This window comes from Anarrhichthys ocellatus, unplaced genomic scaffold (genome assembly GCF_004355925.1).
Source record: "Anarrhichthys ocellatus isolate YVR2014 unplaced genomic scaffold, GSC_Weel_1.0 scaffold28, whole genome shotgun sequence".
Classification (NCBI taxonomy): Eukaryota; Metazoa; Chordata; class Actinopteri; order Perciformes; family Anarhichadidae; genus Anarrhichthys; species Anarrhichthys ocellatus.
The window spans coordinates 2,924,375-2,949,791 of record NW_022280058.1 but is presented as its reverse complement, the minus strand read 5'-3'; the positions used below and the strand labels follow the sequence as shown (position 1 = coordinate 2,949,791).

General features: G+C 41.3%; 2 protein-coding genes across 5 annotated transcripts in view; one reads left to right on the top strand and one right to left on the bottom strand.

Moving 5' to 3' along the window:
- The first annotated feature begins 244 nt into the window (after positions 1–244).
- On the top strand, positions 245–20,491 carry pcm1 (pericentriolar material 1). Of its 4 annotated transcripts, none has more exons than XM_031863116.1 (39): positions 245–424; positions 2,161–2,279; positions 2,390–2,638; positions 3,198–3,524; positions 4,783–4,953; positions 5,555–5,674; positions 5,851–6,037; positions 6,369–6,478; positions 6,738–7,014; positions 7,102–7,252; positions 7,567–7,788; positions 8,597–8,763; positions 9,251–9,480; positions 10,302–10,444; positions 10,554–10,683; positions 11,060–11,230; positions 11,367–11,545; positions 12,149–12,355; positions 12,450–12,732; positions 12,949–13,094; positions 13,190–13,404; positions 13,880–14,060; positions 14,152–14,453; positions 14,545–14,706; positions 14,929–14,985; positions 15,185–15,357; positions 15,780–15,911; positions 16,670–16,799; positions 16,957–17,051; positions 17,254–17,388; positions 17,497–17,700; positions 17,790–17,849; positions 17,940–18,090; positions 18,547–18,695; positions 18,802–18,868; positions 18,990–19,198; positions 19,378–19,470; positions 19,569–19,692; positions 19,858–20,491. In XM_031863116.1, the coding sequence occupies exons 2-39, from the start codon at positions 2,184–2,186 to the stop codon at positions 19,881–19,883; spliced, it is 6,231 nt and encodes a 2,076-aa protein (XP_031718976.1). In that variant the 5' UTR covers positions 245–424; positions 2,161–2,183; the 3' UTR covers positions 19,884–20,491. The 4 variants fall into 4 exon arrangements, with proteins under 4 accessions (XP_031718976.1, XP_031718978.1, XP_031718975.1 ...); XM_031863118.1 differs by having other exon boundaries at positions 11,364–11,545; positions 13,024–13,094; XM_031863115.1 differs by having other exon boundaries at positions 11,364–11,545.
- Positions 20,492–21,710: 1,219 nt separating this feature from the next.
- The window catches only part of asah1b (N-acylsphingosine amidohydrolase (acid ceramidase) 1b), a 9,650-nt gene continuing 5,943 nt past the window's right edge, over positions 21,711–25,417 (bottom strand). The window contains exons 5-14 of the mRNA XM_031863119.1: positions 25,250–25,328; positions 25,080–25,154; positions 24,942–24,987; positions 24,703–24,847; positions 24,543–24,597; positions 24,362–24,443; positions 23,675–23,806; positions 22,936–23,059; positions 22,504–22,560; positions 21,711–22,417 (exon numbers count right to left, since the gene is read on the bottom strand). Coding sequence (XP_031718979.1) covers positions 22,328–22,417; positions 22,504–22,560; positions 22,936–23,059; positions 23,675–23,806; positions 24,362–24,443; positions 24,543–24,597; positions 24,703–24,847; positions 24,942–24,987; positions 25,080–25,154; positions 25,250–25,328 — 885 coding nt within the window. The 3' untranslated portion in view covers positions 21,711–22,327. The remainder of the gene's footprint in view (positions 22,418–22,503; positions 22,561–22,935; positions 23,060–23,674; positions 23,807–24,361; positions 24,444–24,542; positions 24,598–24,702; positions 24,848–24,941; positions 24,988–25,079; positions 25,155–25,249; positions 25,329–25,417) is intronic.

The following is a 25,417-nucleotide window of genomic DNA, read 5'->3' as shown; positions in this document are numbered from 1 at the left end:
TATCGTGTCAACTGTCTCACACTGACCTTTCTGTTGTTGTTATTATTGCCTTGCTCTTGCTGCTTTGTCTCTCAAAGCACTTCGTAAACTCTGTTTTTAAAGGTACTATATAAATAAAGTTGTTATTATTATTCCTGCAGAGACATTCCTTTGGTCGAATATTAGCCAGTGTTAATAGCTTAATACTGCCCCCTGTTGTATGGGAGTGTTTATATCGTAGCTCATGTATACTGCCCCCTGCTGTATGGGAGTGTTTATATCGGCCAGGATCACATCCATGAGTTGCTGCGTTTTGGGACCTGCAAGACGTGATCATTTATCAAATGGCTTTCACCAGAATCAGAGAGCATTTGTAAAACCTCAGCTGCAGTATATGAAGTGCTTCCGCTAAGGAACGACATTTCCTTCACTTTCCCTCTGCATGGTAATACCATCGTTCCCTATCTTACATTGTAAGCTAACTTAGCAAGTGCAGTTTTAAATAACATGGAAGCCAGTATTAAAACCTGCTGCGTTCGTCGTTAGCTAATGTCAATGTTGGTTAGTCACGACAGTTTTCAAACCCTAGCGTAGTAAGATTACTGACGTAAGTCTGAGCCTGAAGTTTAGATTTAATGCTGAGATGCTTGTTTGCTTAAACTTTTATCGTGACGTTTAAAGTTAGCTCTGTGATGAGCAACTGTTCGCAAGCTAGGTATTGTTAGCATTAGCGAGCTAACGTTACCTCAGGTATTTTTTTTGTAACTTTCGCTGCTCATTAGCATAAGGTATCGTTGATCGACACAACATAACGTAAAGAGTTGTGATGTTCGATCGATAAGAAAATCGAAGCAACGTCAACCAGCAGGTTAGCTGGTGCACATCGGGGGGTATTGCGTGTTGCCATGGCGATTGTAGGACATAATTAGGTCACCAATGTTGAGCTAGTAAAGTTTCTCCATAAAACAAGTAGCTACTAGGGAGCTACGCAACGTTTGTTAAGCTAACCCTTAAAGCTACATTGGCGATCGCTGCACTTTCTGCCCATTAAGCTAACATTAGCTCGTGTCCCTTCGGGGAGCAGTGACAGAGGAGCTCGCGCTAACTCAAGCTCGCGCTAACTCGCTCATTGTTTTTCCCCGGGAATCCGAGCGGGCCACACACATAAAACCCACCAACGGCAACTAACGGTAACGGAGTGGGCACGAGATAGCCAGTAGTTATATCGTCAACGTAAAACCCACCAACGGCAACTAACGGTAACGGAGAGGGCACGAGATCGCCAGTAGTTATACCGTCAACGTACTGATGTTTTCATGCTGGTCGTGATCGGAGAGTTAACGGTAGTTAACGTTCAAGTTTACGGCTGTTGGTAAGACATGACGAATTAGATGCTTATAGTTCATAAAACCTGTCTGCGTTATCATTACAGTCATATCAATATGTAACGTATGATGAGTAATGCGTAGTTACTAATAGTTTACGTTAACGAGCTAACGTTAAGTGAACTACTGTTGGCTAAATAACCAATTTCATACGGTTAATTACAATTAAATGTCAAGTTTGTCGTCGTTTTTAGGCACTACCTTTATGTTAACTAAGTTAGTTAGTTAGCGGTAGTTAACGTCAACCTAATGCTAACGTTACTTTATTTTTTCCGTATTTTTCTGAAATTACCTTTTTTTTTTTGTTCTATTAATTTATGTTAAGTGTGTGTAACGTGCTTGTTGCCCTGTTTGGTGATCAGTGTCTCCTTTGTTTCCTTTTCGTATAATGTTTTTAATGTAGACTTGTATAACTTGCTTTTTGTTCTGTATTGTGTATGAAGGCAAATCACTGCCAAAATCCGAGAGCGCAAATGAGATCTGCGCGCGTGTGTGTAGACTTCCTGCGCGTGCAAATCAAACAGCCGCGCACGTACATTACTTCGACGAGCGCGTTCACATCACTCCGCGCAGAATATCTCTGCTTAAATTAAAGCGCAAGGGGCGTCCCCTAGCTCGCGACTAATATCACTGCTCTTCTGCTTGAAAAACTTTTACCTTTTTTTTTCTTTTTGACACTAAGTGGACGGTCCAAGTCACCATTGTATAACTACATTTAATTGGTTAATTGGATCTCATTTTGACAGTGATTTGCGCTCAAAATTGTGACTGGTGTTGCATGTTTTGTGAATTCCAGCAAGCTGTAACTAAGTGGGTGTCATGGCTACTGGAGGCACTCCTTCTGATGACGGTGCAGAGGAGCTGCACAACTGGACTGTAACCAATGGAAGTCTGGAGGATAGACTCAACAATCTGGTGAGGGCTCATTAGAACCTCATAGAAGAAGATTCATCATGTTGTACTGTATCTTATAGACCATATGCATCGGCCCCTATTAATGTAAACATGTATCATAATCATTTCAGGACTGGGGTGTTCAGCAGAAGAAAGCCAAACGATCTTCAGAAAAGAACAAGAAGAAGCTGGCGGCTGCAGTGGTGGAGATCCGCCTGACTAATGATATTTCGCCAGAGTCCACCCCTGGGGCCGGTCGCAGGAGAGCACGCACTCCTCACTCCTTCCCCCACATCAAATACACCACCCAGATGTCCGTCCCCGACCAGACCGAGCTGGACAAGCTGCGTCAGAGAATCAATTTCAAAGACTTGGATGAGGTGAGAAGCTGCTGTACCATCATGAATTGTTTCTGCTCAGTGTGGTCAATATGTTGTTGTTAATTCACATCCCAGGCATACGAGGGCAGAGTTTTTGACAGAAAGTGGCATTGTGTGACATACTGGTAGATAAATAAATAAATATGTGGGCAGTAACTTAGTCTGTGGACATAGATCTCACAATGAGCTGATGGTTTGACAAACTCGTAGTCGCATCACTTATTCAGTGATAAAATACCAATGCACGTGATGCACTGGCAGGCAGTAGAAGAAGTGATTGCAGAATATTTTTCATAGTTTGGTATAAGGTAGTTTAGTTGTGGAGTAGAATGGCGGAGCAGTAACATGTAGATCGTTGTGAAACTCTTCCAAGGTGGACAAAGTTTAAGTCAGAGAGGATTCTGTATCAATGTACTGTTTCTACTTTTTGACAGAAAAGAATGATGTAAACTATTAATTAACAACACCTACAGTATAAACAGTATATGATATTTTAAAAGACAATACCCGGAGGCTTGAGTGGTGATTTGCCTGACTTGTACATTCTTTTCTCACTCAGAGGAGCATTGGCAGTGACTCCCAGGGGCGCGCCACAGCTGCCAACAACCAGCGGCAGTTAGCTGGAGAGAACAAGAAGTCCTTCAACTTCCTACCTCTGCATGTAAACACTAACAAAAGCAAGGAGCTGCTGCCTCCTTCCTCCTCTGCCCCAGCCACACCAGCTATCAGCAAGGAAACTAAGAAGCAGAGCCCAGGACGCAGGGATATGTTCACCCCTGTGGTTCCTACCAAGGAGACTCCGAGGCCCAGCCGTGGTGGCACTGAGAGAGGACCCCTACCGCACAGAGCCTATGACAGAGGAGAACCCAGAATAGACAGCAGCCAGGTAACGTTTTGTTTTGATGTTGCCAAGGTTTTGGTCAGCTCTCGTCTAACTGCCACTTGATACCTTGTAGTCTAAGGAGTGAGTGGTATAAACACACACTTATGTGTACACAATTTGGTGCCAATCCATCAAGTAGATGCTGAGATATTTTACCAGAGGAAAAGTCCCATGATCACTAACGTTGTTAGGATTTCTCCTCTGGGTACCATAAATGTCTCTCCACCTTTCAGCGCTACACCAATGTTCACTTCAGTTTCTAAGAAACTAAACCAAGTGTATGGTCAAATTTTTTATATATATATATATATATATATATATATATATATATATATTTTTTTTTTTTCATGGGGTCTGGAGATGTGCAGCATTTAAGTATTTTAGTTAAAGAGGCTATAATTGATGTTTTTGCTGTAACAGTGTATCAAATGACACTTAAAAACGCTGACAATGTGAAAGGGGTTGCTAGTAGTGATGCGCCTACAAATGATTGTCACCTGATTCTGCTGCTCCTCTTTTGGCTTAGTGAGTCTCAGCTCATTGTTTTCTTGTACTGTCCATAACTTTTCGTTCAAGTTTTGGTTCAATCTCAGACGAGATATTTTCAGGGAAAAAGCTCTAAACAGCTGTACACTGTCTGCTTAGCACCAAACAGCAGAAAGACACAATTAGCGATTAGCAGTTGAGCTTAACAGCTAAAGAGACAGATCATTGTATGTAGAAACCAAACACGGTGCTAAAAGGGAGAGTGAGTATTGAATGATAATGTTGCTACGTAACCATTGGTGGTGTGAATATGGCACTATTTGTTAACAAGTTTGCTATATTAAATTGATAGGTGATGACATTGTGTTAACAACTTCCACTGCCCCCAAGTGGCCAGAAAAATCAGGTATTGAAGAATTAAGTGTACTGCCGTTCGAAAGACATTATTTCACATTTAATTTAAATGAGTCCCTTTTCACATGTACACTTGCTCGTGTCTTTGTGTCACTGCGCTCCAGGCTACTCTGTGAAACCAGAACTAGGATGAAAGTGAGGGAGAGCTAGTGCAGCCGAAACCAGGCTGTATTTAGGGCAATTTATAAATAAGCCACCACTGGTGCCCAGTGAGTTCTGTGCCCAACCCCCTTCTGCCCTTATTCAGCCCAATCTGAGGCGTTGCTGCACATGCTCGCTCACCTTTCTTTACTTCTTCTTTTTATCTACTCTTCTGAAACCCACACCCATACACCACCCTCCTCTCTCTGCACGGTGTCAGGTGGTGAGCAAACTGGTACAGATCCGGGAGTACATCAGTAAGGCCAGCTCCATGCGGGATGACCTGGTGGAGAAGAACGATGTGCCGGCCAACGTGGAGCGTCTCTCACATCTCATCGACCACCTCAAGGAGCAGGAAAGGTCCTATCTACGGTTCCTGCAGAAAATGCTGGTTAGTTTGTCATTTGTTTCCTCATTATCATTTTCAAAATGAATCTTGTCCTTTTGCTTTTCTCATGCTGTCAGACATTTTTAGTAAAAAAAAAAGTTGTCTTTTGGTGGAAAGCTTGTTTGTTAGTATGCGGGTGAAATGGAACCTCTTTGTGTTGTTATCCTGGCCGCTTGTCACTCATATATTTTTAATGGCTCTCTTTCTCTGTGGCCAACCGTCAAGTCTCATGATGGTAACATTAGGACATTCAGTAGCATGCTACCTTCTAGTGCAGGGTGGCTTTGTTTTGTGTTTGATATCACTTTGAACTAACTAACTATATAGTAATATTTGCCAGAAACAATATTTTTTGTTTTGCAGATGGTTAAATTCAATGCAGGTTTTTAGTTTTCCATATTCCCAGACATTTAATCAGCTTGAACATGCAGGCATTCTCTATGGAGCATTTTGGGAAACATATGGCATGTTGAATTATTATCAATTACTAAGTAGCTTACCTTAACAATGCCAAACAATTGTTGGACAAAAGATTGTACTTTTTATTTTTCAGTGATTTGAAAAGTAACCGTCTCTTGCTGTTCCTTCCACTCTCTCTCTCTAGACGCGGGAGGATGACGAGGACGATGTGGGGACCCTGGACTCTGCAGTGGGCTCTGGTTCACTGGCTGAGAGCACTTCTCTTAACATTGAGGTTCGTTCCTCAGATGCCTCAAATGCAACGGTGTGTACATTTGGTGGAAGCAGGTCTCTGTTACGTTGCACGTAGCCATTATAATTAGTGGGAGGTGATTGTATTTTGTCTTTTAAATCCAGACATGAAAATGAGACGCGCAGCACCGTTGTTGTGTCTTGGTGAAGTCGGTGTTTGCAAGGCTTTTGTGGATGTGACTTTTGTAGGGCGGTAGGCCAGAAACAGTGCGAGCTGACCAGAAGGAGGAGCTGGAGAATCTGCGTAAGCAGCACGAGCTGCTGAAGAAGATGCTGGAGCAGCAGGAGCAGCTCCGGGCCCTGCAGGGTAGACAGGAAGCACTAATGGCCATGCAGGACAGTGCAGAACACGCACTTGCTGTGATTGAAGACACTGGTTAGATGCACACTAACACAGCCACAGGCCCATTCACAATCAAATGCAGACCTATAGTTGTTTTGTGTTTCCAGAAGAAAAAGTAGTGCATATATTACTTTTCTTCCAGACAGAGATGCATCAATGGCAACTCAGCTGGAAACCTTGTAATTAGAATGTAACTGCAAGAACCAATTTAATTTTGGAAGGCATATTTATATACCATTTTTAAAAATAGACGTATGTTGACAGTTTCCATTGTTTGAAGTCACATTTTTATGATTAAACAAAATAAACAAACAACACATAAACAAATATATGTTGAATTCATTTGACATTTTGTTGTCGTTAGTTGTCACAGAAACCACAGGCAGTGTTTCAGGCCTGAGCATCACATCAGAACTCAATGATGAGTTGAACGATTTGATCCAGCGGTTCCACAACCAGCTACATGATTCTCAGGTACAGCAGACCTACTTAAATAACATCATTACGTCATCTACAACTGTCTTCTGACTAATACCATATATTTTTTAATGAGTAGTAATAATAATGATTAATGTCAGCATGTGGAGATCATTATTTTATGAAATTTGTTGGACATAATCTGTAATGTTGGTTTGACAAGCCATGTCAACTTTGTTATTTCATCAATAAATGTGTTTTTAACTGTTTCATCACACAGTTATTGCTCAAATGTTCTGTTATTTATGCCTTGTAGACTAAAGCAGTGCCAGACAACCGTCGCCAGGCTGAGAGCCTTTCCCTCTCAAGAGAAGTGTGCTGGTCTAGGGCTCCCCATGCTGTTGGTCCACCTCAGCACAGGCCTCTCCTCCACTCTGCATCTGGTCCCCACACTGGTCTAGACACTGGGGCAACAGCCGCCACCAGTGCCAAACTCACTAAGCTCCAAGAGCTCCAAGACAAAAAGCAAACCATGGACAAGATCCTGCAGGAGCTGCATTCCCTCAGAGACCAGACACTTAACAACAACTCATGTAAGAGTATCTCTGAAGCTTTTTTTCCTCATAATTCTGTGGCTTTTTCCCACTATAAAATGATGGACTGTATGTGGTTCCCCTCAGGTCGTGGCTTGTCAACCCAGTGCAGTCTGAGTGTGGGAGGATCTTCAGAATGTCCATCTGCTCTCTGCTTCAATGGGGCCTCAGCTTCCACTCCCTTTCATCCTTCCCGGACGCAACACCAGAACAGCTCCAATTCCACAGACAAGCTCAGGTACGCACAAAGACACGCATCTCTGAAGAGGCAGCTCAGATATCAGCACCAGGGTGTTTTATAGAGTGGGGATGGTGTAGTGACAGAACCTACTGCCTGTCCTTGTGCTCACAAGTTTCATCCTTTGCTAAAGTGGTGTTTAGACTCTGTTGATACGGGGGCTTTTATGTAGGTGTCTCTGTACTTGGAAATTAAGTCGAGGAGGGAATTGTGAAGACATTGTTTTGCCATGTTGCATAACCGTTTTAATTATTTAGCCTAGTATACGTTTACATTTAATTTGCACATTGGTTGTTCTTTTCTACTCCCTACAGGAAGCTGAAGGAGGTCCACAAGCGTTTGAATGAGCTGCGGGAACTGGTTCAGTACTACGAGCAGACCTCTGATATGATGGTGGATGCAGTCAATGAGAATGTGAAGGAAGAGGATGATGAGGAAGAGGAAGAGGAGGAGGAAGATGAGACGGAGGATGGTTCTATGTTTGAGGCTATGTTTGACTCTGAGCAGGAGAACCGGCAGCCTGTTACAAACATCAGGTGTGTTTCTAACACACGGTGTGTGTCCGTATGTTAATTGTTCATTTATCTCTTCTTAAATGCCAAAAAATTGTTCTTTACCTTCTGCAAAACGGTTTCAAATGTTTTATCAAATGCAAAGCATTTCATTTAAACCGTACACCACTTAAATATTCCATTTCACTGTGAAATGGATCACCGTACAGAAGCTAAAGACTCTTTAACTTCTCTTTCACCGAGTCTTTAGATAAATAGATACTTATTTTCTCCATAAATAAAGGACCGATTGGACTTTAATTGAGCGATTAATCATAATACTAAAGCTCCAACAATTAGTCAATTTAACAATTGGGGTTAAAAAACAATACCACAGAAGAAGATTAAAGAAAGAAAAAAGAAAAAAATCAGCGGCTATTTTGATAATCAATTAATTGTTTAAATTAGTTTTCAAGCAAAAAGTCAAATGTGGAATGTTATGATTTGCTGCGTTTCCTCTTCTTACATTATATTAATTGGTTAGAGAAAACAAGACTTTTGATATCATCTGCTTGGGCTCTAGGACATTGTGATTTTTCTTTTTTAAACAAAATGATTAATAAATTAATTGCTAGATTAATTGATAATTAAAATGATTGTCAGTTGTAGTCCTACATTATTCACAGGGTTACCTGTGTTGAAATTGTTACATTGTACTTAAACACCGCCAATGGGAGGATTGGTGGTTGTTGGGCTCAAGTTAAAGTACGATGAGCATTAGGTCACAGTGTGTGCAATTCTGCTACCGGCATTGTGACGTGTCTATAACAGTAACTGCACTTTATGTCTTTAGAAACCCACAGCGCAGTGGGAACTGGACAGACTTGAACAGCCTGATCAACCCGCGCAGTGTCAGGAGCAGTGCCACCAACAACCGTGATGGAAGACTCAACACGGAGTGTGAGATCAACAACCGGTCTGCAGCCAACCTCCGCAGCCTCAACATCCCCTCGGCCATAGGTACACTCATGCACACGCGTACACACATCCATGTTACAGCTGATTATTTACACCTTTTTTTTTTTTTTTACTAAAAAGGTTAATGGGTGGCATAAAGATGTGATGGCATAAATATAACTGAATATAACTGCATTGCATTTGCCGGCAGCTTGCAGTCATCCCTCCATTTGATGATTTCCAACTGTCCCTTCTTTCATGCTTGTATTGACAGAGGCACAACAGTGCAGAGATATGTTGTTTCATACTGTGGAATAGTGTATTCTCATTATTATTGATAAACATGCTTTTCAAACTGATTTAAAAAAAAAAAAACTGCATGCATTTCGGACACCTGAGATAAAATTCAAAACAAGATATTCACGTACATTTGTTCGGTAATGTGTCTTTGATGTGAGAGTGCTGTGAAGTTCTGTGTTAATGTAATGTTTAAGGAGGGAGAGACACCCACTTTTAAATGATGTTTGATTTCATCTTTGCTCTCATTTAGAGTGCCAGTACAATAGGGACACCCCCTATAATCAGGTGAAGGATGAGGATGAGGATGAAGACGACCTAGATAATGATGAAGGGGCACAGGCTGTGGCTGCAGACAGTGAAGCGTCGGGATCTAGTCAAAGAAGCAGTCTGGGAAACAATGGCGGTTTTGCCCAGAAGGTTCATCGGCACACAGCGAAGCAGAAACTCCGGCAGCTTCAGGAGCTGGTGGCCATGGTTCAGGTGAGGCAGACGACAGAACAATAGTAAAGATTCCACAGCAAGACTGGAGGTACTCTTTGATTGACACAATTAAAGGAGAAGTAACGAACAGCACTCTGCTTTGATGTCTTATTTACCTCTGTTATACTGCTTTGAGATTCTATCACAGTTTCTTTTCTGTGGCCGTTTTGTAGGCTTATCAGTTTCCCTCTTCTCTACTTTTCTCGAGCCTTCCTCATCTGTGTTCATAACCGTAGCGTTCAGTTCTGACTACCGCTTCTTTACAGTACTTTGTGAATCTTCAACCCTTACAGGGAATCTAAAACATTTACACAAATCCTCCAACAATAGACGCCGGGTCTATATGGGAGAACTACCCCGACATCTCTGAATCCTTCACTCAATGGCCTCACTTCTGCATTTGATATAACCCCCTTGATTAACAAATAGATTTACATCATACATTTAATAGGACCTGAAATAGTAGGTTAGTTCTGTTAAGATGAAACAAGTTGACAATTCTGTCTATCGGGCAAAGCATTTGAAGAAATGTCTGACTTTGTCAACTCCTATTGGTAGTAACTGATGCTTAAATGTTTCTTCATGAAACATGACATGTTGGATCTTGTTGTTTTTCACCTTTTTTATGGGAATAGAAAACTCTTAAAACAAATCATGAGCCTTTGACTACAAGGAAAATGTACGACTGTTGTTCTTAAACGGCAGTAAAAGGTTTTTTCCTGAGGTGGTGTCCACCACCTTGTTTTTGTACTTTAGAATGTGATGTCTCACTCGTCTTAAGCTGAACACGGTGTAAAGTGTGTGTTTCTGTCTGTGTCCAGAGTGACGACACTGATGGCACAACAGCTAATGAGGATGAAGCTTTACACCAACAGCCAAATAATACCAGAGCTACTGTGGTTGGTGCGTTCAAGGACGGATCTAAACCGAGTCCTCGAATACTCACACTCTCCAGCAAGGCCAGGTACAGTACAATGTTTGAAAAGACTGTTGACGGCCTGTACAGTTGTCCTGAAACATTATTATTATTAATTATATTCATTTTCATTGCATCCTAACTATTCTGGATGCAGGAAGAAGCTGTATGAGGAGAAGCTGCGTCAGCAGAAGCAGGAGCTTAAGCAGCTCCATGAGGAGCGCCAGAGGCTCACTGAAATCCAAGGCAAGATTCAGGATCTGCAGTGGGCTTGCCCTGACCTTCAGGTATGTTACACACACACACACACTCCGGTTTTGCTATGAAGCGGATTCAGTAGGTAGAATTGAAATCAGATTTAAAAATGTTTAGAAAAAGTGTTCAATATTTTGTCCACCCTATTTAGATCAAATAAGGTGTGGAATAAATAATACAAACACCTCTTCCTAAAGAACACCATAAAATTACCTTAAAGTTGAATAAAGAGTTAAAATAAAAACAGTTTCAACAAAAACTACATGAATATAGGGTTTATAATACGGCTGCTGTATTAGACTGGATTACATTTAGCTAGGTATACCTAATAATCTGGCACCTTTTTAAAGGGTTGCATATTCTATTTAGAAACTATACAGTCTTTACTTTTTGCGTTCTCTTTTCTAGTCCTCTGTGTCCAGCACAGTGAGTCAGCACGGCTTGCTGAGGAAGGTTCCAGTTTCAGTTTCCTCTCCGGCCACTGTCCCGGCTTCCTCCTCCTCTGGACCCCAAACTAACTCGGCCGTGTTAAAACCCACTGCTCCAGAAGCAGCTTCTCCTTCAGTCACTGACAATGAGGTAACAGACTCAACCTTACACACACACACACACACACACACGGCTACAACTCTTCAAATGTCACAATGAGATGTGTACATTCCGAACCGTACAGATTACCGTTAACTGTTCTCCTCTGGTCTTGTATTGTCAGCAGCTGTGGTCTGAGATGCGTCGGCACCAGATCTTGCGGGAAGAACTGCGACAGCGCAGAAAGCACCTAGAGTCCCTGATGGCTGAACACCAGAGGCGTAGTGGTCTCAGTGACTCTCCTAGGCGGATGGACGACTCGGAAGGCCTTGCTACAGCCTCACAGCCTGTCAGTAGGGATGAAAGGTAGGAGACATGCTGCTCTAGGGGCCCGTCTCACCAAGTCCAAGATAGAAGTCGACTAGCTTAGCTGTCTTTAGAGGTGCCACGATTCTCCAAATCCGCAATTTAATTTGACTTTAAGGTCACAATTGGATTGTCAGCACTGACAGCTGTGCCATTTGCAAGGATCAACAGGTCATTGGTTTTATGTCCCTGCCACAGTGTCTCGAAAAGCGCAGCTGTAGGGCAGGCTACTGTAAAATACGTTTTTTCTCTCATCAGACACACTTAAGTAGGCAGGGGAAGGAGGAAAAGAAATACAGGGAGTATCGCAGATCCTGCTTTTGACTTCGAAGGTTGAAATGGAAAGCTTATTTTGATATTTTTTTCCATTTAGAATAGAAATTGTGACACTTCTAGTTCTAAACATATTCAGTGTAACAGGAGATCCTTTCAGATGAACAGCAGAGACCCCCACAGCAGCCACATTGTACAACATGAGCTCTTATGCTTTGCTAAAACATGTTGTAAGAGCTGTTGTTATTTATTTTTTTAGCTGGAGTAGGGATTAAAACTGATGGCCCCATACAATACACAATTTGTACCAATTTGCCAATGTGTCTTCAGGACAATGGCTACCTGGGGTTCCACTCCCTGCCAACTTGATGATGATGATGATGAAGATAACGATGATGATGAAGATCACTCCGAGATGGGTGCAGAGGGGGAAGAGGAGCATGATGAACGTGTAGAAAGCAGCTCTGATGACGACATCCACATATACTCATCCAGTAGGAACCAGTGCTCCTACAGTAACAGGAAGAATCAAGGAAGGTCAGAAGAAGTGGAAGCAGAAGGAATTCTATTGCACTGATATCTATCATCTGTCTTTTAAAATGATGTTCACGCTTAATTTTTGTGTTTTTAGCAACCTGAAGCCTCCACCAGCCTTCTCGGGTGAAGGTAGTGGGAATCCATCTCTTCATAATAAGACTCAGGCCAAACAGCACCAGCAGCAGCAGCAGTCCAGAACTTTGAACCAGTCCGCAACGAGCCAGCATGGAGCTACACGGCGACAAGAGAACCTGCGCTGGGCCTCTGAGCTCTCCTTCGCCGAGGGCTCGGGTCAGTGGCAAGAACAGGTCAGCCAGCTGCAGAGACAGCTGGACTTCAGCACCAGCATGTGTCAGACACTCCTGCAGGACCAGCAGGTTTGTGGACAGGACAAATACACACACATACACCGGCACTGACCTTAACAATCGACACAAGCTTGCACTGCAAGAGAACAGTGACTTCATTGACAATTCCACTATAACTAAGACTCATAGCTTTGTTTAGGTGTTTTGTTTTTTACTTTGTCTTTTTTTTTTAATAATGAAACCGTTATTTCAAACAAAAACAAATTCTCTCACCTCCTTCCACAGACACTCTCTTATATGTTGCAAACCCTGCTGACAGGTCAGTACAGTTTGTTACCCAACAACCTGTCATCACCACAGGTCCACCTGGTCATGCACCAGCTCAACCAGTGTTACACCCAGCTGGCTTGGCAGCAAAACAACGTACAAAGGTGAAAAAAAAAGTATACAACAGTACACCTCTTGATTTCTATCAAATGGTTCATTTTTTAAATATTTTCTATATCCTGTCATACTTTTCCTTCAGACTAAAGCAGGTCCTTAATGACCTCCTTCGCCAGCAACAGCAGCAACAGCAGGCTTCCTCTTCCACAGCCGGTTGGCAGACACAGAAGCATGGCTCATCCCAGGAGTCCAGCTCCGGCACCTCAGCCTCCCCTGGTGTCTTCCTCCCCTTCTCCTCCACCCTGCATCCTTCAACCAACAACATGTCAACGGCTGCCTTAGCCCCGTTCCCTCCTAGTATGACATGGATATTTTCTACCTCTTGAGATTCAAATTCTTAATCCTCACACTAAACATGTCTTGAATTGTGTGCATTAGAAGCAACAGCAAGCTAAATCATCTACATGAGGCTCAAAAGGTTTACAGTGATTATTTTAGACCAACTAAAGATTTTTAGGTCATTGCATTTATGAAAATCTTAGCGATGCCTCTTTGCAATAAAAGAAAATCAGAATATTCAAGAAATGTTTTTTTTTTTTTTTACTGTACACTGTCTGAACATTGTTTATGTTCTCAATACTGGTAGGAGTAATCTTCTTCAGGTAGTACATTTTAATTTGAAGTTAGTTATAGATTTGTGAAGTGATTCACTTGGGTAGAAATGAAAGGCCAAACGTCCTGTTGTCATGATTTAATTGATTCTTTGGACTATTAGCTCTTCCACATTTGCAAATTCATTTTTTTTTTTTTCTTCTTTTTTTTCACTCTGCAGGCTTTAATTTATATCCACTCTTCCCGGCTACTATGGGCGAGTTCCCTCTGGGTGCAGCAAGTCAGGCGACCCCTGACCACCCAAAGCAGCCGTTAGACCCCAACACCTCAATTAAAACAGACTACATGAGTTTCCCTCCTCCACTGCAGCGCTCTCCTCTTAACACCACCACAGATAGAGGGTACGTCCATCATTTCTGCCTGAGAGGTAATTTATATCTATTCATGTAGACCTTATTGTTCATATATTTATTTTCCGTGTGACCCCTTTAGACCGTCTGGCTGGCTTAAAACCTCCTACGCAAACAACACCGTCCAGCATCACCGATCCAAAGCCGAACCCCAAGAGTCTCCCTCCTCCTATGCCGGCCGCCACCCCAGACCTCAAGAATTCGACAGGGCATCACAGGAAAGCTTCAGCAGCATGCCGGATCCTGTTGATCCCACCACCATCACGAAGACTTTTAAGGCCGGGCGCAAGGCCTCTGCACAAGCCAACCTGGCCTCACGAAGCAAGATGCCCAGTTCCAAGAGTCGTCGCAGGAGGAGTAGAGGACACAACAAGAACAGTGATGGTATCAAAATTGAGCTGAATCTTCTGTTTTATTTGCTGACAAAGACTTAATGAGGAAAATCTCATCAGTGTTTTTCATGTATTTTTTGCAGGCCATGAGAGTGACAGTGTTGGCAGCACTGCAGACTTTGTCCAGAAGAGGGCAGCCCTGTCCCATCAGAAGGATGAGAATAAGAGTCTGCTGGACAAGCTAACTCGAGAGAAACTTCACAGCAAAACTAAGCCTGGAAACAAACCAAACGACTTCTCTTCTGGTGCGGGTCAAGCTGCTTGTAGTGACACTTATGCACACACTTCCACCCTCTTTTGTCTGTGTTTTTGCTTTTTCTTTATTTACATTTATTGTCTGCATCAGGCTTATTTTACATCAGTCCTTTTGTCCTTTACTATTTTTTTGCACATTTGTCATGACCTCGTGTTTCATTTTAATTTTGGGTTAATTTACTTTGTGTCACTTTAATTTATCTCACTCGCAGCCTATGCTTGGAGAACACCCTTCCTCTCTAACAGAATTGCATGCACAGAAGCACCAGGTAAACTCACAATGCAACCCAAAGCATCATGTGGTTATTATGTCGCCTAAACATCCCATGTATGTTCTGTTTTTGGCTTAACCTAAACCAAAGCTTCTAAGTTTGAGGCTAGACTATTTATTTTTTTTTTTTTTAACTAATTAATGAGGTTATGCAAGTATCCACTCAAATCTCACGCTGGCATATCTTGAACCTGTAGATGCAAGCAGCGACTTCTCACTGTTCGAGGCACTGAGGGAGACCATCTACTCTGAGGTGGCTACTTTAATATCCCAGAACGAGTCCCGCCCCCACTTTCTCATTGAGCTCTTCCATGAGCTGCAATTGCTCAACACGGACTACTTGCGGCAAAGGGCACTGTATTCCCTACAGGTACGTACAGACACATGTAGCCGTTGTATGTAGCATGTATGGATACAGATTTATCTCTCAAACTATTCTCAGACATAATTAGGGCTGTCTTGACCATTTTAAACCGTTTGAGACTTGATATTTGAGCGAGTTTGGGTCCAGAGGTCCAGAAACCGATAAATAAGAGATCAGAAGAGTTGGAGAAATCATGATAAATGAGTTTCCTCTTTCATTCTACTTTCATTTTGTGTGAGTGTATTGAGTGTGTATGTGATGTACTTTATAATTTCATTGTTTGTGTAAATCAATCAGATTTTGAATCAGCCAAAGTTCCACATCTCCTATAATCTGAGCTGTAAATATATATATATACATACACACACACACACACACACAATGTCCCCCTGAGAACTTACAATGGTATCTCCCTGTGTTTCTTCCAGGATATAGTGACCAGACACCTGTCAGAGAAGAGTGCAGCCGAGGACCAGTTGCCCCTTCTTGGTCCTGTGGTGTGGGCTGCAGGCTCTCAGTCTGAGCTCACACCCAGTGAGAGTTTGGCAACCAGTGATGCAGTAAGAGACACATTATTGCTTCCCAGTGGGGCATTCTCACACGTTTCTAATGTTTGTTCTCTTATATCTTCATTTCTGTGTCACTCCATAGTGAGGTATCTACCAGTACTGAAGTATTTCTCCCAAACCTATTTTTAAATCACTTTTACTTGCTTCCTCTTCTACATTTCACTACATCTTTCATTAGTTTCTCTCTCTCAGCCTTGTCCCCTTTCATCCTTCCCCCGCCTTGTCCCCTTTCATCCATCCATGTCTTTCTTTATTCTCTGTTTTTAATTTCCCCTCTCACCATCTTCATTGTCTTTGAATTTAATTTGGCAGCAAGACTTCAGAAACCAGTCTGTAAAAAAATTAAAAAAATGACCATCATCTCTCCATGTCTCTTTTGCCAGATCAGACATGTGTTCTTTGTTCTGGTCCAAGGTCCCCAGAGTTACACTAATTGGATGCCAGGCCTTTTTTTTCTGTCTAAATAATGCCTTTGTTCAAGAATGATGGATGAAATTTCTAATTCTGCAAGTTAGGAGACTGACAAGAGTAGCCACCATTGATGTTAATACTATATGCTGGAAATGTTAGATGGACATTCGGCTGATTTTAACGTGGATCTGTGAGGAATTATCGATTCTTCTATAATCCAAACAATTGGGGGTAAAAAAAACTTTTGGTTTAGGAAATGTCTGATATATACAGAGGCTGTCTCTAAACAGGATCTTTACCCTTTTTTTTTCTTTTTTTTTTCTTTTTTTTTTTTCCAGGAAGTTGTGGAGAAAAACCTGAGGCTCACACAGGATATGATGAAGAAGAGGGATGATGCCGAATCTGTGGGCAATGACAGCACCATGTCAACCTCCTCCAACCTGGAACCGTTTGCTAGCGATGACCTGGGTACAGTTACTGTGTGCATGTAGAAACTATTTGGGACTGAAGCTTGTAAAACTGTATAGCTGAAACCAATCCAGTGACACAGTCACTGTCTTTCACGTTGCTGTTTAATTTTTGCAGAATTCTTTGAATACAATTATGTGCATCTGTCTGTGTGCAGGAGGTGCAGCTGATGTGCACTGTCATCAGAACGACAACCAGCAGTTAGACCGTCGGATCAAAGCCATCATTACAGAAGTCATTCCTTTCCTGAAGGTAGGACAACACAGTGAATGTGTTGGAAATGAACATTCATGAATATCCTGTACTTGAACTGAACTACTAAATTTAAAAGGGTGCTTGTTAATCATTAGTCAGCAAAGGTTTTAAGGCTCAGATTGAATGTCATCAGCACTGGGTACACCACTGTGTTTCAAGAGTTAAAACACTCTGTAATGTTCATGTTTTCTTTCACTAGGAGAACATAGATGAGGTGTGCTCCATCCAGCTGTTGACATCTGTGCGGCGCATGGTCCTTACTCACACCCAACTGAATGATGAAGACAAGGAGTTTGTACGCTTTCTACACAGACAGCTGGGAGGCATTCTGCAGGTATGACGGTGACGACAGCAGTTTATTCAGTTGCCGGTGACACAAGTTTAAGCATTATGAAATGAAGAACAGCCTTTCTGATATTCTCACTCTCTTGTCTTGCTCCAGGACTCTCTGAGTCAATTTGTGGGCCGTACTCTGAAGGACTGTGGGGAGGATCTTCTGGTGGAGATCTCAGACATCCTCTTAAATGAACTCGCCTTGTATCGGTTCATGCAGTATTTTGACGACAGCCGCAGCATTGCCCTGGCAGCCAAACACAAATATAAGAAGAGGACTGAGCAACCCAGTAGAGCAAAGCACGGCCTCAGGGTAAGTTGTTTTTTGGTGGTATGAATTAACAATGTAGCACAGAAGTTTGTTTGATTGAGACTAATTCAACCCTTTATGTTTATAATTAGGAAAATTCAGACGCTGGTGTTGATAAATCAACTTCTCCAGCCTACACAGATGAAGACAAGGTCAGTCGTTTTAACACCGATAATGAAAGTGTCAATACCACGTAAGATCACCAGTAATCTGATACAATAATGTCCCTCTTGTTCTTCCAGGACCAAGATGAGGCTGAGCAGGAAGGTACCACCCTGCAGGAGCTTTACCTGCAAACAGAGAGGAAGAACAGCAGGAGGAGCAGTGAAGCTTCAGAGGTGGAAGAGGAGGATGAGGATGAAGAGGGTGGACAGGGAATCCCTCTGTCAATCAGTGAGTGAAAATATTTAAAAGGGCCCCTTGGTATCATTTACCCCCCAAAAGAAAGCCAAAATGCAATATAATCTGAGATTATTTATTAATTTATTCCCCCAACCCCCCCCCCCCCCCCCTCCCCTCTCTCTTTCACATTAAATCTGACATTTTGTATGTGTTGTGTATATGCCTGGACAACATTGCCACATTAGTTGTGCCAACACTAGCGTAGGCTAATTGACTCCCACTCACTTCTAAATGCCATAACAAAGTCAACTCATGCCTTCTGGTTATGTGGTAATCCATCACTGTCAGTGAGTCAGGATGTAATAATAGTAGTGTAGTAAAACAGTTCTGCAGGAAATTAGTAAAACATTCATGCTTTAATGTTTTTCTGCCTAAATGCAATTTCATGTATATATACACACATGCATGCATTGTACGTGTCATTCTCGTGTGTCGTCTTTCTCTCAGGTCTGTCTAAAGCAGAGACGCAGGCCCTGACAAACTACGGCAGTGGAGAGGATGAGAATGATGAGGAGGAAATGGAGGAGTTTGAAGCTGGACCTGTTGATGTCCAAACATCCTTGCAGGCTTCTGCTGATGGACAGGTGGAGCAGGAGGTCAGTGTTACTTGTGCCGCACAGATATTATTTAATAAACAACCATTACTTGTATTTTTTCACATACTGTTCTCAGTCTGACGCGTCAAATTGTTTCGCGCTTCAGGGGACGACACACAGCGAAACCCAGGAGACCAAACAGAGGAGCTCAGGTTATGATGATGATGATGCTGGTGAGGCCCTCCTTCATATTTTCACTGGGAATTTAAACTGGCTTTTGTCTGATAGAAATCTTGTATTTTTTTAAAAAATCTAATCACATTAACGTTGTCTTCTTTTTATTGTTGATTTTAGGAATCAACAAGTCGGTTGTCGCTGTGGACTCCGCAGTAGAGGACCCTGACATGGCGGAGTGCCAGAGTCCTGAAGAGGACAGAGACGTTGGGGCCGCTGCTGCCTCAGAAGGAAGCTCCCATGAAGTGTCTCATGATCAGGATGTCCTCAAGGAGCCAAACACCACGAGCAGCCCTGACACAGACTCTCCCGTCATGATCAATGTAGATGTAAGTTCAAGGCTGGATACATATGCGGAGCACAATTCTGATTAAACTAAACATCTTCAATCGTCAAGTTTTACCCATTTAGTCTGTGGAATGACGGCACTATTACTCAATAGTATCACACTACAAACATTTCTATTCATTGTGGCTGTGTACTGATTCTATCAATGTTATTGATGCAGGAGATGGGTTCAGGTAACACCAGTCAGAAATCTGATGAAGAAGACTTTGTGAAGGTGGAAGATTTGCCATTGCAGCTGACAGTCATGTGTGAGGTGCGTAACAGCGAACAAATGAAACGCGTGTGTATAACACTTTCTATAAACTATAAATAACATCTGATCTAATGATATCCTCTGTGCTGTGGCATTAGGAGGAACTCCAGATGAGAATAGTGGAGGAGCAGCAGAATAACAGGCTGTCTGTAGCGATCCTCAATGGGAACACTGAATCGCTGACTGGGCTGGTGGGAAATGCACAGGCACTGAAGGAACCAGGTATGGAGGACGGCTTTGTTTGTGTAGTTGCCAAATAGCCTGCAAAAGCTAAGACACTGTGTCTTGTTATCATGTGTACATCTATACAGGAATTATCTGCTGTACCTTAACTAATAGTCCATTGCTTTTAGAGTAATTTGTGTTTTTTCCTTTGTTTCTTCTCAGACACTGTTGGTGCCCAGAGTGTGTAAAGATTTATACCAATGTCTCAAAATCTACTGTTTTTAGCAACACTATGATTACACCCTCAATCTGCTCTGGATGTATGATTGTTGATTCTTTATCTGCTAGTTTAAAGGAGCAAAGGCTCATTTTATTCCTGAATGTTTAATGTGATTAATGTGTAATCTGGGGAGGGCTTGTCTTTATGCTGCTGATTAATGACAGTCAAGCCGCTGTCTGAGTCTTTATAGTCCTGAAACTCTCGGTCAGATTCACCTTAGTCTCCTTCTTGGTTCTGGGATCAGTTTAACATGAGTTGTGATTTTATTATTCTTGTTTTATTTGTCTTGGCCTTATTGTTACACAGCTCGTCTACACTGCACTCCATTCCTAGTTCTATGGAGGTTCCAGTAGGATGGAAGTTCAGTGTAGACTGACTGACTTAGCTAATGGTTTCTCCAGCTTGAACACTTTTTCCATTATATCAGAGCTCCAAGCTCAGATTTCACTTTTATCCCTTCAGACACATCTTTATATACTGTTCTGTTAATGTTTAGTCTCCATTGATTTTCATGTAATTAAAATGTTGACGACAGTAATAAGTTTTAAATAATAAAATGCTTGAACTTTAAAAACATCGTGGTGTGTGTTGGCACGTTTTGTACTTCAGTGTTTACATGTATTAACCATTTAGGCCTTGCCAACGCTGTAGTGTTATGCCTTTCTTCAGCAGCTTAATATCAGACCTACTGTTAAAATGTTATCACTGTGGTTTACACTACTGCACAATACTTAGAAAATAGATCTGATTAGTCAATTGACAATTGCAGATATGCTTTGCTCTACATCACAAAGAAGTCATAGTGTAGTAAGTTGATACATTTTTAAAAATGTATAGTATTTCAAAGTCAAAAAAAAACCTATAGTATGAGAAAAACATCACAAGTAGTCAGTGTGTCCAAGAAAGTCAGTAAAGTACCATTGTAGAAAAGTTATTAAATACCAAAAAGGTTGTAAAAAAAGTCAAATAGTAATTCTATTGCACGTCAAAAAAAGTCATTAAAAAAAGCTATATAGTATGTGGAAAAAAGTGGTAAATCATAGTATGCTATGTTAGTCTTTAAATAAGCCGAGCAAAGTATGTCAAAAGTTATAGAATAGTATGTTAAGACAGTCATAAAAGTCATAGTAGTGTCGAAAGATTAATTGTACAATGTTGTATGAAGTACAAGTATGGCATGTCAAAAGGTCATGAAATCATAGTATAGTATTTTTTTTTTAAATCATAAGTGTTGAAAAAGGACATTAAAAAGTCATAGTATGTCAAAAAAAGTTACAAATTCATTGCATGTTTTAAAAAAAGTCAGTACATCAAAAACATTAGCGAAAAAAGTTACAGCATGTTGAAACTGCATTGAGAATTGTCAAAGTATAGTATTTTGAAATGGTGACAAAAAAGTCAAGTCCAGGTATAGTATGAAAGTCATATTATTGCAGCTAAAAAAGTAGTATGCCATAAGAAAGCCATGGTATAGTATGTCCCCAAAAAAAAAAAAAAAAATATATATATATAGTAGGTCATCGCAAAGTGTCAAAATGATGGTATACCAAGTTAAAAAGGCATAGTATGACCAAAAACTCATGTCAAAAAGTGATGATAAAAGCTACAGTACATGATGTCAAATAGGTCATAGTGACTTGCCTACAGCTTCAGAGAACTGGTCAAGCAAAAAAAAAAAAAAAAAAGCCAATTCTATTATGTCACAAAGTCACAGTACACTATGTCAAAGAGTCACTGTCAAAAAAGAAGTAATGTATATATAAAAAAGTCAGAATCAGAAAACACGAGTAGAACCTTTAATTTGAGAATATTTTTTATTAATCTAAAATGGGGAGTGGTCCGCTATGAGGCAGATTAGTCAGTATCAGTGTGTTAAGAGGTCATGTGGTGAGACACTTCCTGTAAATTATGTAACCGGTCTTGACATTTTGACCTGCAACCCGGATTAAAAAAAAAAAAGACTAAGAAATCTAAAGCAGGGCCACAGTGTGGAGGCACAACATGGTGAGTGTGGGAAGATTTTTAGAAGTAACAAATCGAACAATATTTTGCATTAATTTAAATACACACAAGCATTCATCTCAGTGGTTCCTTTGCCCATGTTGAGATCCACTGCTGGACTCAACACATACATGATTACAGTAAAAATAACAGGGAATTTACAAGTTCCATTCACTTGTGTCAGTTTCCCTCATGCAAGACAAAAGCATGATTTAGTATTCACATCGAAGCATCAAAGTATTCTTGATTTGACTGAAAAACAAACTTTGGTTCAGGTGATTTGGTAGCTGTGCAAACAGTTAAAGAGGAACAACCTCACTTCTGTTCCATGATCAGCAAAGCTCGTCCCCATCACTGCGTCTCCGTGCAGGTAGGCATTTACAAACTGATCAGGGTTCAGCAGTTGGGCCGTTACCAGGGCATGCAGGGGTTTGGGCAGTCGCGGATATACGACTCCAGTTTTCCCTCAGACACTTGCATCAGTGTTGTGTATGTAGTCAACTTTGAAAAACACAGCAAGAAAAACTTACTTACACTGAACACATACTGTATGATGAATATATACAAGCGGACATTAAAAGACTCACCTTGTTTAGCACTGGCTTGGTTGAAAGGATATCATACATGGTCTTCAGTGAGATGTTCTAAAAGAAAAGAACATCAAAGGCGTCTTACCACTTTGAGTTTAGGTCTGAAGTACAATTTGTGACAAGTTACATTCCTGTTTATCACGTGACTGAGCTACAACTACATCTGAAAACAGTCACATCCTCTAAACCAGAGAGAAATCTGTCCAGTTCTGTCCAGGAAGTGGGTGTCAGTCAATATTTATTGTTCTTAAAAGCCCCGTTTTGCATAATGAGTACTTTTACTTTCGGTACTTTAAGTATATTGTGATGCTAATACCAGTTCACTATTTTTACTTGTAACAGAGTACTTCTACGTTGTGGTATTGTTGCATTTACTTTTTAAGAGTAAAAGCTCTGAATACTTCTTCCACATCTGTCATCAGTACTCACCGTCTGTGTGGTCTGGTTGATGCACTTTATGGCAGAAGTTCTGCGATCATCCAGGAAAAAAGGCTCCTTCCAGTGATCGTAGTTGGTCTCCAGGACATACCACCGGCCCATCTTCAGGTCCATCCTGAGATACAGGAATCAAATATAGAAAAAAACATCATGCGACATGTTGCTACACTAAGCAAACAACTTGTGAAATAAGAATTTAATCAGTTGACCTGAAACCAAAGCGGTCACCAGTTCTTAGCTCAGCAAGCGATGTTTCACAAGAAAACCACACGAGAAAAGCCGAGTCATTGCGACGCTAGCAGCAAACATTAGGCAGTTCCACACAAAGGGGCACGTCAGCTACAACTCCAAATAAAATCATTGGAATTTTGTAGGTTAGAGTGTTTTTGATTTGCTCAGGACTGCGTGATATATCAGTTATTTTTATCCAAACATACGATGAACATATGATTAACAATGTAAAAACTAAGCCACGGACCGCAAACATACTGTATTGCATTGAATTCATTATTTAATGTTTTGGCTGTCATTGGCAGAATGTGCAACATCTTCATTTTAGGCATGTGTGCAATATTTTGGGTTCTGGGTATATGGATCTGTGTGCGTTATTGAATTTTAAATTGTCTATGTTTACAAATGGAGAACTCTGTGCTGCTACTCCTAAGTGAGACAATAAAGGCGAATCTAATCTAAAATGCCATAGAAGCACAGAATAAGCTCCAGTACTTACTCCAAGACATCAATACTGAGCAGTCTGGACCTGGTGATGATGCAGCCCTGGCCTGTCTGGTTTCCTCCGAGGATGAAGTAAGCCGGAGCCAGCAGCTTGGTGCGAGCCAGCAGGGTTTTGGCTTCCTCGTAGCTGGTGAGAACGGGATCACACTCATTGTTGGTACAGAGACATGTTCGCTTGACCGAGAGACGCAGCATTCATGTTTTATGAATCACAAATCTGAATCCAGAAAAAAAAAAAAAAAAATCATAGCTGTAAACTGCCGCTGCCTTTTAATCACTAAATTACGGACAATGCATTCATATATTGAACTGTAGTCTCCCGATTCTTCTACCCTTTTTAAATCCCTTTTATATACACACTATATCTTTTATATTGTCTTGTGTGTATGGTCTCAATATTGTTTTATTTCTTATGTAAAGCCTTGTCGTTAAACATGTACAATCCAAATAAATGCGTCTTGAAACGGATGACATTAGATTTTTCAGATGCTAAAAAGCTGCCCTGTGGAGCTTTGATTACAGCACACAGATATGAGTCACATCAACACTGTGCATGTGTTGAGCTCGACCACAAGATACAAATGAAACAGGGACCGAGCTCTTAGAATCATGACTCTCCATCAACACTAATGGCCAAAAACTCCACGATGTACCTTTAAATATCAAAAAGAGGAAAGAATACCTGTTTGCATTTTCTAGAACGGAGCGAGTGAGGAAGCTCATCCACATCCCATCTCTCTTCCCCAAGATCCACTCCAGGATTCCTGCACGTGAACAGACGCCAGACAAGTCGTCACAAAAGAAAGAGACCTCGTGTTTAATGGAAGTACAAATGGGTCTAAGCAAAACTGTTCTTCACTCACCAATGTATCCTCCATCAAGGCTGAAGCGCTCATTCATAGTCAGAGAGAATATGTTCTAGGAGAAAGAGGAAAAGTCTTACATCCACAGCTGTGCAAGAAGTATCAACAACTTTAATGGATGTTAACAATGTTTAATGCTGATTGAGTCACGTTGACTTACAGGCTTGATGCCAGTCAGCATGCCAACATATCCAGCAAAGTTTGTAGACTTGAAGAGAGTCTGGTTATTTCTCTTGAAGTCGAGGTTGACCACCAGAGGCTTCAGCTTCTCACTAATGATCCACGACTTGTTTTTCACATCCCAGCTGTGAAGAAGCACAATTCACGAGATGTTATTGAGCCGAATCCGAGTCAAGACTATCAAGCTTAAAAATTGTGATTTTGGGGGTAATTTCTTACCCCATAAATAATCCAAAATCCAGATTTCTACCATGGTACAGGTTACCTGTAAGAGTGCAAAGCAACAAAAGCATTTCAGTATTGATGTACCGTGATTTTAAAGTCAATTAATCAATCTGATTGTGGACAATGACCCACCCTTATCGTCTTCTGCAACAATTGATGTGCACACAGTGAACACCTCATAGAAGATGTTGAACAGGACGACCTCACCTAGATTATAAAAAGGAAGACAGACGATTTAAATAGGGCAAAGGTCAATGGAACAATTTTAGAAACATTTATAGGGATTTTGTTTTATTTCTTACCGAGAGGAATCCCTGAAACGGCCGCAATTCCTTTGATTTCCTCACTGAAAGGGTTTGGGAGTGTATCCACCATCAACGGCTGCAGAACATTAGACAAACACAAAGCCTTCAATGACAATACAACTATGGCGGTTATTCTAAGGAAAACATAGTTGAGAGAGAGAGAGA

Bases quoted from the DNA above. Each gene is read 5' to 3' on its own strand.
- pcm1 (XM_031863115.1), top strand. From the start codon at position 2,184: ATGGCTACTGGAGGCACTCCTTCTGATGACGGTGCAGAGGAGCTGCAC. The intron at 14,454-14,544 runs GTATCAAAATTG...TATTTTTTGCAG, and splicing joins ACACAACAAGAACAGTGATG to GCCATGAGAGTGACAGTGTT. The intron at 17,850-17,939 runs GTCAGTCGTTTT...TTGTTCTTCCAG, and splicing joins CCTACACAGATGAAGACAAG to GACCAAGATGAGGCTGAGCA.